The 14,065-nt window shown below is 43.7% G+C and overlaps 1 protein-coding gene and 1 long non-coding RNA gene across 2 annotated transcripts; one reads left to right on the top strand and one right to left on the bottom strand.

Annotated features, from left to right (window-relative positions):
* Nucleotides 1-2,672: 2,672 nt before the first annotated feature.
* elp3 (elongator acetyltransferase complex subunit 3) lies at nucleotides 2,673-13,606 on the bottom strand. Its single transcript, XM_052053071.1, has 15 exons — nucleotides 13,448-13,606; nucleotides 13,221-13,320; nucleotides 12,586-12,724; nucleotides 12,382-12,452; nucleotides 12,073-12,136; nucleotides 11,728-11,796; nucleotides 11,350-11,504; nucleotides 8,496-8,657; nucleotides 8,286-8,412; nucleotides 5,054-5,247; nucleotides 4,752-4,842; nucleotides 4,071-4,136; nucleotides 3,778-4,005; nucleotides 3,612-3,693; nucleotides 2,673-3,305 (listed from the first exon to the last, which is right to left on the bottom strand). Exons 1-15 carry the CDS (start codon nucleotides 13,467-13,469, stop codon nucleotides 3,214-3,216), a joined length of 1,662 nt encoding a protein of 553 aa, XP_051909031.1. The 5' UTR covers nucleotides 13,470-13,606; the 3' UTR covers nucleotides 2,673-3,213.
* On the top strand, nucleotides 9,913-13,551 carry LOC127592378 (uncharacterized). The gene is made up of 2 exons (XR_007960120.1): nucleotides 9,913-11,229; nucleotides 11,274-13,551. It is a non-coding gene; the product is annotated as an uncharacterized LOC127592378 (long non-coding RNA).
* Nucleotides 13,607-14,065: the final 459 nt, after the last annotated feature.

Genomic DNA, 14,065 nt, shown 5'->3' with positions numbered 1-14,065 from the left:
CCGTGCCTACTGCTTGTTCTCAATAGGAGAGCGGCTGAGACACCCTCACACTTCGGGCCAATTTAGAGTCTTCAGTTAACCTAATGTGCATGTTTTGAGGATTTGGAAGGACGCTTGTAGTCCCCGGAGAAAACAAACAAGCGAGCGGTGGGCAAACAGGCAAACTGAGAAAACCAGACCCCAGCGATCTGAACCTTAAACCTCAGAGCCGTGTGGAACACATTGTAGCCGATGTATCATCTTCTAAAAGCGGCTATAAAGCGACAAATAAAAATCATGAATGGAAGGTTGTATCAAAATTGGCGAATCAAATTAGGCTGGACTTTGACATTTTAAATGGAACTCGTACCCCGACTGAGCTGTTGCCCGTACTTCCATGTCCTTATACATTTATGCAGCATACAAGTACGCACTGAGCTCTTCTGGGATTTACTCAAGTTGTGTTCGATGAAAGCGTCATGCTATTCGTTAAAAGGAGGTATGTTGGAGCTGAAAGTGGTTTCGCATTGGAAATGACTAATAATGTAACCCGAGAGATTACCGCTGTTGCTTCATGTAAATAGATTCCGATGTTGATTGCATTTAAAAAAAAAATCAATCAGATTAAATTTGTCTTTATTTTAATTGCCCCCAATGTGATTGTTGTGTTTAGTACACATTCAGAGAAAAGAAGTTTGTGTTTCATCCCCTACATACATTTCCCAGCTTTCATTAAAGCCAAGTCAAATATTTGACATTTGAAGTAACTCATGGCACACCACCAAAGAAAAATATCACAAAAAGCGTACGCTTGCCGTTTGTTGGGGATATGGAGCAAGCCCTGTTAGTACAGTGGGTGAATTTTGCGCAAACACTTTACCAAAATGCCAATCTCAAATTTCCTCACAAACCAAAACCGTGGTCCCAAACCCGATAGAACAAAGCATCGAAATTCATCGACGTGGTGGTGGGTGTTTGCGTTTGGTCCGTGCGCTGCATTCTACACAATGAACTGCTGCCTGCGCAACTGCAAATGCAGGATTTTATATAGGGCACCGATTCAGTTGCAAAATTAATAGGTATAAATAAACGCGTCACAATCCCTCCCAGTAAATTCCTTAATGTGCGTCTGAGTCAGCCCATTGTTTGCCTTTCTAACAGCGGCGTGGGTGCGACTGACTCTGTGAATGTCACCCGTTTCATTGGGCAAAAAAAATAGTTTTGTCCGCTTGCTCTATGGCTGATTTATGAAGACGCGTCGCCTTAATGACCTTTGAGTAAATGAAAATGATCACCTTACTGCAGTTTATTCCTTTTTGGTGCTGAATGTGAAGATTAGCGGTAGGCTGATGTTAAGTGCAGAGCCGGATCTATTTTGTGGGATAGAGGGCTGGTTTCAAGGGGCCTTAATCGATTTCTTTTTGGGGGGGTGGGGCATAAATATCGTAAAAGCTCCATATAACAAAGGCAGATTGATTATTGTTTTTATTTAGTATTTCTTTATTTAGGCGGCCCGGTAGTCCAGTGGTTAGCACGTCGGCTTCACAGTGCAGAGGTACCGGGTTCGATTCCAGCTCCGGCCTCCCTGTGTGGAGTTTGCATGTTCTCCCCGGGCCTGCGTGGGTTTTCTCCGGGTGCTCCGGTTTCCTCCCACATTCCAAAAAAAACATGCGTGGCAGGCTGATTGAACACTCTAAATTGTCCCGAGGTGTGAGTGTGAGTGCGAATGGTTGTTCGTTTCTGTGTGCCCTGAGATTGGCTGGCAAGCGATTCAGGGTGTCCCCCGCCTACTGCCCAAAGACAGCTGGGATAGGCTCCAGCACCCCCCGCGACCCTAGTGAGGATCAAGCGGCTCGGAAGATGAATGAATGAATGAATTTCTTTATTTAATACTTAATTTACTTTCAAGACAATGCTTATTTTAAAGAAAAAAAAGAAGATTAAGGAGATGAACTAACTCCCTACTCATGGAGAACCCTCAGCTCGTAGAAGTGAGATGCAATGATAAAAAAAAAGGTTCGGGGTTACGGCACATAAATAAGGTTGGGTAGCACCGGAATTGGCAGTACCTGCTCACTGTCTGTGAGTGTTGCAGAGAAGATTAAAACAAAGTGGCTCCTGTACAAGAAAAAAAAAAAAACACTCAGCGAGACTGAGACGGGTGGGAGGGAAAGTCCTTTGCCATTTCACAGTTGATAAGCACTGAGCGAGGGCAGAGAGAAAGTGTGAATGTGGCCCAAAGCTCAATGCGTCAGGACTGCAACGCCAGTCACGACGTGAGCACCGCATGCAGGAAATTACGCAGGGCTGTTCCAACCCCCCCCCCCCCCCCCCGCCTTCAATCGGGTCCTATATGAGACATATACTGTAGGTCGACGCGTGAGGAATTAGTGCTTTATTGCTCATATGACAAAGGCCTTCCAAGAAATGTGGCTCCACACAGCCAATCGCTCAATTTTCGACAGACAGAAAACGGATGGAGTTGTAATTGCGGAGGGCTTGTGTCAAATGAGCCACTAAAACACTCTTATGGCGCAATCATTGACAATGTCCTGAAGGGGGGTTGGCATCGTCGTCGTCGTCGTCATTGGGGGGAGGAAATCACCTCGGAGGTTGAATGACCTTTTTAGGGGCCAGTGTGGGTGTTTTGACATTCACAACTAATAACGTCTGCAAACTCACAATTCATGACGTCGGTGATATTTTGTACTTTATTCTTAAAAAAACAAAAAAAAACCAACAACAACAAAGGTTTACATTTCCGTTTTGCAAAACCATTTGGGATAGATCCATGAAAAGAGATTAAAGAGACGACAGGAATCAATTGATGTTGCCTAAACGATAGCATATAAATCAAAATGGCATAATTACACAACAGCCAGCGGGTCAGGACCTTCTTTGCATCTAATATTAATAGCCACTTGGCTCATAATGGGCTCTCTACAGTGTGATGTTTAACCGCGCTGCCCGTACTGGCCAAATGAATTCTAATTACGTGCCTGCCTTATTGACTGAAACATAATCGAGGCGGCTATCCGATAAGGAAGAATGCCACTTGAGCCGTGTCGTGTGAATGCAACCATAATGTCATTCAAGATAAACCAACTCAGTCCTGGCATTAACCTGGACATACCTTGATGAAATAAAATTAAAAAGTGGGGAAGGCGATCATCGATGGCACAAACGTGATGCAACGGGGGCTGTCTTATGCCGATTTAAAAACAACGTCCAAATTCAGTTCAATCTGGGTTGGGAGAGAAGCTTAACCATATAAGGTCCTTCCAGCTCGTAGCCCATCTTCCTGTAGTAGTTCCTTGTTCCTACACCTGGAAAGGAAAAGACAAACAACTCTGTTGAAGAGGCGTGCGCTGCGACGAGTGAAACTTTGCGAGTAACTTACGCCAACTAAAAGGATTTCGATAATTGCTACAAGATTGCAGCGAATGATTAAGCAAATACAATTGTCTCTTTTGGCAATTTAATACAATGCTATATATATAGCATTGTATGCTATATGCTATAGCTTTAGCCAGCGCCCTATAGGTGAGGTTTTTGAACGCAGAGCCACAAATATCCCCGAAATATCAAGTGACGGCATATTAAAGAAGTCATCCGATATTTCTAAATCGAACCTGAGATGACTGCTAATTTGTAGGAGCCGTGTTCATCCGTCGCAATTCTCTCCGCTTCTTCCATCAACATCATCCCGAATCCCTAATGAACCAAAGTAAACAAGGGTCAGCTTACACTCCATCTAAACCACAAGAGCGCGTGCCATCAGTTTTTTGACTTGCGCACCTGATGTTGGAACTTGCCGGGGTCCCGGCTACTTATGGGGACCACGCTGCCGTACACGTGCAGCTCGCGGACGATGGACACGCCCCCTTTCAGTTCCGCTCGGAACGACTGCGGGGAGCAGCGGCGTAGACGCAGCAGTCCTATCAGAATGTCCTGCTCGGGATCCTCATAGGAGAGGAAGGTCTCCCAGCTACCGTTGGCCACATAGTCCCTCCGCACGAGCTCCACCTGAACACAGCGGCTAGCGCTGTCGCAATCTTTCTTGGACCATCTCCGGGGATGCTTTCGCCTACCTGGTACGGTCGAACTTTGTGGTGAATCTCCTGAATGCCGACTTCTCTGGTTCTAACATCTCGACACTGCACAGGAGGAAGGGGAAAAAAATAACCCACCACGTACCGTTAGTTGGCTTGAGTATGAGCATTTGAGGGTGTGTGCACTTTTGCAACCTGCATACTGGACATTGTAGTCTCACTTTAATAACAACGCACCCTTTTGGGAAAAAAAAAAAAGGATATGTTGTCTCTTGAGATGCACTGTATATCTTTCCTTTGGTAGCGGTAGTAACTAATGATGCACCCGCATTCTTGCTTACTGCATTCCGGTGAGACTCCCTCACAAGGAAAGGAGTCATTTTCATGGATCATGCTCTGTCGTGCGGAAGGGAATTAAAGGTAAAGTTGGCCGATGAATGTTGGAGGTTGCCAGCAGGTCCTAAAGGGGGAGTCTGATGGTTGCAGGCGTTATCAATTGCCAATGAACTCGGGGAAGGTACTTGGCTTCCATTCTTTGCTCCATTGGTTCTGATCTATTCTCGGCGGGTTTATAAATCTGTCCTCTTCTCCTACCACGGGAGCTCAGGCAAATTCCGCAGTTAGCATCAATTTGATCTATGCTCTGTGAGGTCTTTGGGTGATCCCTGATGAGTGTTTGCACTCCTTTTTTGTCTTTTAAGTTTAATAAGGGCGTCTCACCTCAGTGCCCATATCCTTCATCCTGGCTATTGCCAATTCTCGCAGGTTTCCGTGCTCCACTCCGGAGCTCACCAATGGCATTGGGATGTCCCTAATGGGTGGAGACGGGGAAAAAATGATTTCAGGAAGGTAAGACCCTGACCAGATGCTATAGAAGAAATGCAATATAAAATCAAGCTAATTAATGTAACTAAACTGAACGAATGCCGATGTTCAACTAGATATGTTGCTCCATCTTCTGATCAAACCAGTGCTCGAGTCCCCGCCCCTTTTTTTTCCCTTCCAATCCCGTCAACACTTACCTCTGCACACGATAAACCCTCGTCCAGGGCGGCACCAGCGCCAGGATTCGCGCCACCAGGTCGACCAGAGTGCTAGGCGTGTAGCTCTTATAGCGGCCCGTCTTCCACAGCTCATACAGGCCCGTACCCCGAATCACCAAAGTCGGGTACAGCTTTAAACCATCGGGCCTGAATGCCGGATTCTCAAAAAACTCCTGTGACAACACACAAGAATGTTGTTGGTTGGTGTTCCCGGCCTAAAATCGTACCGCGACGAACCAGAATCTTTTTTTCAATCAATCCCGTAGGTAGACACTCGGAAATTTGTGTGGCGATATTGATGGCTGCCCGCGTCACATCGTCGATACAATCAAATAATTGACTGTTACAAACTGGATATACAGTGAAACCCCGCTATGCGACCACCTCATTTAAACGACCACCTTAAAAATACGACCGGTTTTGTACAGTCCCAAATAGAACGTCTATGTATTGTATTGTATTGAAACCCTAGAAATGAGACCACCCCGGAATTCAGAATTGCTACCGCGATATCCGGTCCCAGGAAGCTATCGCCTCATAATTGCGACCAGGTGTGAAAATGGGAGCAAGCAAGAAGAGAATTGATTTGACCCTACAACAGAAAATTGAAGTTATTCGAGCCAGTGAGCAGCTAGGATCGAGCCAGCGAACATTGGCTGAGCGGTTTGGAGTTGGAAAAACTCAAATCCAAACCATTTTGAAGAAGAAACGGGAGCTCCTAGACGCATACCAAGCAAACGCTAGCTCTTCTAGAAAACGCCTGTGCTACCGAAGTGACTACGACGACGTGGACGAGCTAACTTGGCGATGGTTTCAGAAAGCGCGCAGCCAGAATATCCCTATCAGCGGACAGATGATCCAGGAACAGGCACGAGAATACGCGAAGGAGCTTAAAAAGGACAAAGTCTTTAAAGCGTCCAACGGTTGGCTGGATCGTTTCAAAACAAGGCACAACATTGGAGGCGCTAAGCTGTCAGGAGAGCGAGCCAGCGGTGATATGTAGTTTTTTTTCTCTTGCCTTATACATACATAGACTATTCAAATGCTTAAATTTCTTTTGTGTACAATACAGTTGCATGTACAATCCATCATTTATTACTCATTGTGTGTACATGACGCTACAGTATATTGTTGCATGTGAGCCACATTACTTCTGCATTATCATTACTGCATGCCACTTCAGAAATCAGACCACCCCGAAAATAAGACCACCTTGAGCAGTAACATAGGTGGTCTTATTTCTGAGGTTACACTGTATAAAATTAAACCTAAACTGTTTTTGTGTATAAATCTGTCCGTGCTCTTGCTCAAAACAGTTTCTTACGCGTCTCTCTGCTGACTGAAAGTTTGAAAAGTGTCTCGAAACTAGGTTGTTGTCACTCAACTACTCTTCCACGTTGCTGGGCACTAAACCTAATCCGGAGTAGGAATGAAACCAGACCGCAATAATATTATAGTCCTACCTATAAAAATGTCTGACGATTATTTTGGGTGTGTTTTAACTCGATACATTATTATTTAGTACTCATATCACAGCTCTGGCTGCGTAAAGGAGAGGAACGCTGTTAAGGACGTCTGTGTCTGGACAGAGAGCATCTGTAAACGAGAGATAAGTGAGAGAGTTTCGCAGGCTAGAGGGGAATTGTAATCGAATTTCACTATCAGGACAACCACGGGAGAGGCAAGGACCATGCAGAGTTTTGCGACAGACGCTCTCTGCCTGCAGTGACTGTCATCCGGTCTGACGGCTGCCTCTCCGAGATCCCGTTCAAAACAAATAGAATACATTTGATTATTATTATGAGACAAAAATCTTATCCGGGCTTCGTCTGGCTCATCACGACTGGAGCCTGCGCCAATGAGGCTAGAATTCAATTTTCAAGGAGGCTCTATTGATCCAAAATCTTTCCGCAGAAATCTCATCTGATGCTTGCGTCATTAACACAAAACATTTGATTTGCTCTCGCCAACGAGATGATAAAAATAAATACGAGATTTCAAGACGACAGCAGCACCGCGGCATGTTGTTAAGCATTAATCTTCTGCTTTGCGTTGATGGTCTGGCGTTTGGTTTCGCGGAAGATGGTAACATGTGACATTCACTACGCCGTCATCAATGCCCTGCCTCGTCGAGCTTATAAACCGAATCATTACAGGCCACTCTCTAACTAAAATTCTGGGCTGTGTGTTAACTAGTGTTAGTTATAGACTGTTTCTATTTCTTGACGACAAACCCGGACAAATAAACTGTTCTTTGTCTAATTGAACTAAATTGTGGATTCAAAACCCGGCGCGTCATGTCGTTCGACACAATTTACAGGTCATCCCAGTACTATAAGTAAATACTTCTAAAAACCTGTTTGGCGTCCCCCGGGATCCAAAATTTGTTCACTTACAGCAGGGGTGTTCAAGGGTTTTTCCTTTGGGGGGGGGGGGGGCGCATACAGAAAAATGGAAGGGGGAAAGGGCTTTGAACTCCAAATCGCAAACTATAAATAAATATTTTTTTTTTTTTAAAGTTCACTTCTTCTCAGGTTCTCAAAATATTCCGTTAGGTTCGCCCATTGTACCTGCGTTTTTATTATCTGTAGAGGAAATCCAGGCTTTGAACTTTTTCACAATGCAGTGAGTCACACCTTTGCAGGTATAACACGTTAGACAGAGATAAAAAAAAAATTTAAAGTTCAAGAGACACTAAAAACTGAGAAAGTGTTGCAAGCGCCCGGCGCTGAGACACCGACTGACACATTTTCATAAGAGCCGCAAGGGGCGTGTCATAATCTCACTCAGCGATTAGTTACACGTCTCTGTTTTGCATCATTGCGTTTTTTAATGACTTAATTTTTTTTTTTGTTCAAGAGAGCAAAAACCAACCAAATAAGCAGAAATTGTTCAAAGTATCAAACCGAGTTGCAGATCTCCTACAGTCACGCTCTGTTTGGATTCGTCACGTTCGCATTAAGGCTGCATTTCCAATCAGAGCAGCAGAGCGAGCCTGCCGCTGAGAGACATCTGACAGCCTCTTCTTTTGAGTCACCTCACAGTCGCGACTGACAGCGGTTGCTATTTTGGATTCGCACATGAAGGACTTCTTTGACACCGCACCACTGTGCGCGAAGTAGTAATGACGCATGGTGAGCACAGAGAGCCAAACGAGACGTGACGATGGCGTGAACAACAAAGCTAATGAGTTAGCAATATAGACACTTACAATAAACTGCTCCACATCTCTCTCAATGCCAACATTGGGCAGGTCCGGCATCATGTGGGCCACCACCTTGAAGCCGGCATCTTTTGCAAGGTGGAAAGACTCGCACACGGCTCGAACTGTGTGGCCCCTGTAGGAACATGTCCACACACACAACAAAAACCCCACAGAAGTCAGGCCAGTCTTTTAGACTCTTGCAGCCAGCCCACTGACCTGTTGGTATCTCTGGCCACATCTTCGTACACACTCTGGACGCCGATCTCCAGTCTTGTGCAGCCGTATCCCAGCATGTCACTCAAGTGTCGCTTGAGGCAGTAGTCGGGCCGCGTCTCGATAGTGATTCCAACACACTTGGTGTTACTGCGCTCAGAGTACCTGTGGTGTTGTGTATATGTGTGTGTGTGTGTGTGTGTATATACATATTTAAATCAACATGACTTACCATAGTTTGACAGAGACAACATTATTGGGGTAATTTAGCAACATCAATTTACATGGTGGCAAGGCTCATTACTCGCAGTTGACATTAACCTCGCATTAAGGACATGCAGATGCAATAACATTTATATGATATGAAAAAAATGCGATTGCAAAGCAAATATTTAACGAGATATTAATGAGTATTTGCGTTTTGTCAAATGCACTCTAAATACACGATTTAGAAAGTTTTGATTGTAAACGGATGCATGCTATCAGTATCGCTACTTTGATTTGGCTCGTATGGATGACGGTATATGTACTGTGAAAGGTGCCCCTCGTAGTTAAAACATGAAGCCAAGAAAAAAGCATCATCAGCTAACTCAACATTTTTCAGCACATTGTTTTGGTTTAACTGCCCTTGACTTGAGCGGTTATGATGGTTGTAATTGCTCTCATTCCAGGCCACAGTAGGAGGGAGAGGAAAAAAAAGCTTGAATAAAGCCAATAATGCTGTTTAAGTCACTTGTATTGAATTCATTATTAACAAATACTGAAGATAAATTCTCCTTGTATGTGGTTGCTATCCAGCCCTTGCGTCATTTAAAATGAGAACAGGATTGAACTAATATTTTTGCTGGACACTTCATAAATATGGACATTTTTAATATTTTTTTTTTTGTAATCCTACAAAGCTCTTGTAAAAGGGGGAGGTTGTGGTGGCTCGTCAATTCACAGCACCGAAACCCAAAGTTCCAATTGTAGTTCTTTGCTGCCTCTCATCCCATAATTTGCTGAAATTTAAAGTTACACAAACTGTTCTGACCTTTTTTTTTCCGAATCAAAGTTGACAGTAGGCAAGTTGTCAGGTCGACAAATGCCTGCTAGTTTTTTAGCAGTTGTGCAACTTCAGCTTCCTTTCAAGTAAGTGAACCGAAATATCTCGTTGCTTTCATTTTGCAATGACCCTACGCCCCCTTCATGCCAGCTCACATTTCTTCTGATTCTGCAGGCGCCAGTCGTAAACACTCATCTTTTACAGTCTGCTGGTTGATCTACACCAATTATGGGAGTTTGTGCTGGCGAGAGGACAATCGGACTGTGCGAAATGAATCAATAAAAAAAAAAAAGTCTATTATCTTGGGTGATGATCTCAACGCATCTCACTGATGTGAAAAGATTTGGAACAGCATGGCCGTGGTGAGAGGTGAGTGTCGCATGGGCACACACACTAAAAACACAAACATACAGCACGCCACCACCTTGCCATTGAAACGCCATAGCAATTACTGCAATCAAAGCATCTTAACAAGTCCTGTTGATAGCTGATAAGCGTTTTTGTTTTTTTTTTTAAACACACACACACTGCAGACACATACTTATTCTGGGAAAATGACGCACAACCAAACTGCTCTCCTTGGTCTTATCAGTCTTTAGGGAAGTAAACAAACATAGTCCTGTGAAAAAGCTATTATTTGGTCCAAATCATCTGATGTCGTCAGCTCCCGAACAAATTGGTAATTCGACTTTTGACTTTGAATCTTCTCCAAGTCATCTGAAAAGTTGCTCCTCATCCATTCTGAGCAGGCGTGGGCACAATTTCATTCATAGCTCAGCACCTCAGTAAGCGAGAAATCAATGGAAGCGGACCCGAAACATTCCCAGAGATGGCCCTTTTTCTCTTGGATTTGGGATCAGACGTCTCGTGGACACTGCTGGCACGGGTGTGCATTAAAGCTTCATCGAATGGAATGGGTTCTGTTATGGTGAGTTAGTGTCAAAGACCAAGGGGTCAGTTTGTTCAAGAACAACAATAGCTAACAAGCTAGTCCTCAAAAGCCCCATTTGCATCGATAGACTTTGCCCCATCCCGCCACCCCAGCAGAGGTCGTGGGTTAGATCCCAGCTCCGGCCTTCCTGTGTGGAGTTTGAATGTTCTCCTCGGGCCTGCGTGGGTTTTCTCCGGGTGCTTCAGTTTCCTCCCACATTCGAAAAAACATACATGGCAGGCTGATTGAACGCTCACAATTGTCCCTAGGTGTGAGTGTGAGCGCGGATGGTTGTTTGTCTCTATGTGCCCTGCGATTGGCTGGCAACCGTTTCAGGGTGTCCCCCGCCTATTGCCCGACGACGACTGGGATAGGCTCCAGCACCCCCCCCCCCCCCCCCGAATATGGATGGATGGATGGATGGACATTTCGCCCCCTTCTTTGGATTATATTTTTGCCTCTGCTATGTGAAGAAGTGATCAGATAGTGAAACAGCTCCCTCTAGTGTACATTCACTCGCTGCTGTATTATTCTTAACTTTTGTGAAAGAGTTTAGGGGGTAACTATCACATTGCTCAGAAGAAATAAAATCACTACATTGTCTAATCGTGAGATTGATAAGCCACCAGTCCAGGGAGTAGTAGACACAAGTCAGTGACAAGCAGAAAATGTATGTATGTATGGATGGGATTGTTGATTTACCAATGGTGATGTGGTGAATATGCATCGGGAAAATTATTGCACCTGTCTGGTAACATTCAGTGTTAAAGAGACTCACTACGTCTCTAACACTGAATGCTGAAAGCTTTACGATTTACATTCTTATCTCTTACAAAGTCAATTTATTGTCACGTCAGTTCAATTGATAATCTTTTGGATACCTTACAGCCTCGGCCACATCGTTTGAAGTGTGTCCAGACAAAGCGTCGTGCAGATTCCGAATGAAGTAATCCCTGTACTCTTCAGACAGAGCCATGAAGGTCCCGCCCATCACAATGAACTCCACCTTATCCACACTGTGGCCCAGCTGCTTGAGCTGCAGATCACACCAAATACACAGATGTTGATGCCAATGGTTGTGTTTGGTGAATTGGAAACGGATCAATAAGCTTAATTAGAAGGAAAATTGCCAGGCATGTTGATGTAGTTGTGTGCTGATGCTGTGCATAGTGCGAAAATAAAGTTATGGCACGCGTGTTTATTGACATGCTCTCATTGGCCAGTGGTATCAACCGCCATGCTGAAAGGATTCGACTGACCTGCTCCACGCGATGTCTGGTCTGTAGGTAGGGATCATATCGCGCTCGAATGGCTCTCATTGAGGTGGGCTATGACAAAAAAAAAAACAACAACAGGTGGAAGGGCTTTTAATGACTTTTTTCCCCATTTATTATTATTTTTAATCCCTTCCCTTTCAGAAAGAGCAAATGGCAAAGTGACACCCCCCCCAGAATCCTGCCGACTGCTGTCAGGCACTTCTGTGCATACGCACAAATGATAAATGAGTCACATGGTCTTCAGCAGTTTACGTACCGATACATAAAATATAAATGGTTGAGGCCATTGCTGTAGAAGAGGAAATATGCGAGTCTGAAAAACGTTACCTCATAACCGGTGTAAGACTGTGTGGAGTATTCAAAGTCTGAGTCCGGCCCACCAGGGCAGTATCTACAAACATGAGCATGACAGAACATGATGTACCTACGCCTGTGTTCTTAGAAAAACATCATGGGTATTTTGAAGTAAATACAACCGATTCTGTACACAATAGTATCATTGACAGCAAAAAAAGTGATTGGCCCTTTTCTGCTTATTTTTCTTGATATTTGTGTTAAGACACAAAAAATTGCACAGACAATTCAACTTGTTTGTGGACGTAAGAATAATTACATTTGAGGGCAGCTGTCACTTACACACAAATATTGCCTGTGAAGCTGATGTGTGGACATCTATGTGGTTTACACATCACAGCGACAACTGCAATCTGTAACAAGAGACGGGGGGGGGGGGGGGCACCACTTTTCTACATATCATGAGGAATCAAATTTTACACATGATATAATAGTAATGTGAGGGCACTGTCAACAATGTTTGTTACATTTCAGAGAGCTACTTACCCCACTGGCAGTGCGGATTGGTTTGGCCTTTAGTTTGGGTACCAAAGCACGGCGGTATTGTGGAGGAACAGCGGCTATAATATCCACCAAGCGAGGCTGAGCCTCCAGGCCATATTTAGCGGAGGTCTTTGTTTTCAGTCTATTAGAAAATAATTGAGAAGTGTGAATACAGTAGCTGCAATAGGGAACAACTGGGGTTATTTGTTGGAAGTGTATTTTAACATTATATTAGTTGAGAATTCATGATCATGGGCTACCTGGCATTTTTCCAATACTAATGTCCACTGACATGGAGACTTGCTCTACTTGGCCATTTTAATTCAGTCGTTACAAAGGTAATAAAGCTTTGATTAACTCTCTCAGAGAAGTATCAATCTAACAAAGGGTTTGTTATTGTCGTTGTAGTTTGCAGTGGCATAGAACCATCCTATATTTCTCTGAAGAGCCTTTTCTCATGCTTTGATGACCTGATTTTTTCCAATAGAAAACACAATCGGAACTCTTCTCTGCACTGTGTGAGCCGTACTTCCATTTGTTATTACAGCGTAAGGATTGTTTAATATAGTTTACTGCTTAACCTCTTTGCCCAGACATCAAAATACAATATGTGAAGTGTCTCAGTGCTTGTTCCATACTTGTTGAGGTTGATGTCTTTTCCCTCTTCGTGTGCTTCAACCAGCTGTTTGATGACATCGGCGATTGTCATCATCATCAGTTCAGCTCGACTGAGGTCACCTGTCATAAAGAAATATGAAAATGTACAAACTACTTACAAATTGAGAGGAACAACTACACAAGAGAAATGACTTTCGTTAGCATTAGCAATGAGCTCCGGGAGCCTGTCACTTTGACGAAAACTTACTCTTTTTCTTTGGCTTCCCCATTCCTCTGTATCTGTTATCCGCCTAAATTCAACTGTGATAAAGAACTTTACAGACGCACAGTGACCAAACTTGTCGGCAAAAATAGTAAACAACGTCACGTTGTATCAGAACACGTCTTATCGTTAAACAGTTAGGTGTGTCGTAAAACGGCGTAAAAGGAATTGGCGCATTAAAACCAATATGCGCATTTTGCACAACAAGCTAAACAGGTTTACTACATGTGATTACGATTAAAAAAATGCCTCTGATGGCAGTGTGAGTTGTTTTTCATAGTGTATTTATGGGAAAATTAAAAAAAAGGTTCTTTTAGAAAAGCTGCGTGTGAGTCATTTTTCATCGTATTCCTGCAAAAAGTAAAATAAAAACATTTTGTGGATCATCTTTAAGCTGCAAAAGCTATCCACGCATTCATTTCTGCTGTACATTCACACAAGCGCGCACACTGAGGAGCAAATTATGGCAAATTAAAAGCAAATGCAAATATATGCAGATGTACAATGTGGTATGATTACATATTTGCATACAGATAAATACAGTATGTCATGTGTATGTCATTTAAAGTAGAGTAAATCTAAAAGTAAATTTCACAAACATGC

The sequence above is a fragment of the Hippocampus zosterae genome, chromosome 19 (assembly GCF_025434085.1).
Source record: "Hippocampus zosterae strain Florida chromosome 19, ASM2543408v3, whole genome shotgun sequence".
Lineage (NCBI taxonomy): Eukaryota > Metazoa > Chordata > Actinopteri > Syngnathiformes > Syngnathidae > Hippocampus > Hippocampus zosterae.
Note: the sequence above shows the minus strand (reverse complement) of the source record. Positions and strands in the feature narration are given on the sequence as shown.

Bases quoted from the DNA above. Each gene is read 5' to 3' on its own strand.
- elp3 (XM_052053071.1), bottom strand. From the start codon at position 13,469: ATGGGGAAGCCAAAGAAAAAGA. The intron at 12,137-12,381 runs GTAAGTGACAGC...TCATGTTTGTAG, and splicing joins TTCACAGGCAATATTTGTGT to ATACTGCCCTGGTGGGCCGG. The intron at 4,006-4,070 runs GTAGGCGAAAGC...CGCTGTGTTCAG, and splicing joins ACAAAGTTCGACCGTACCAG to GTGGAGCTCGTGCGGAGGGA.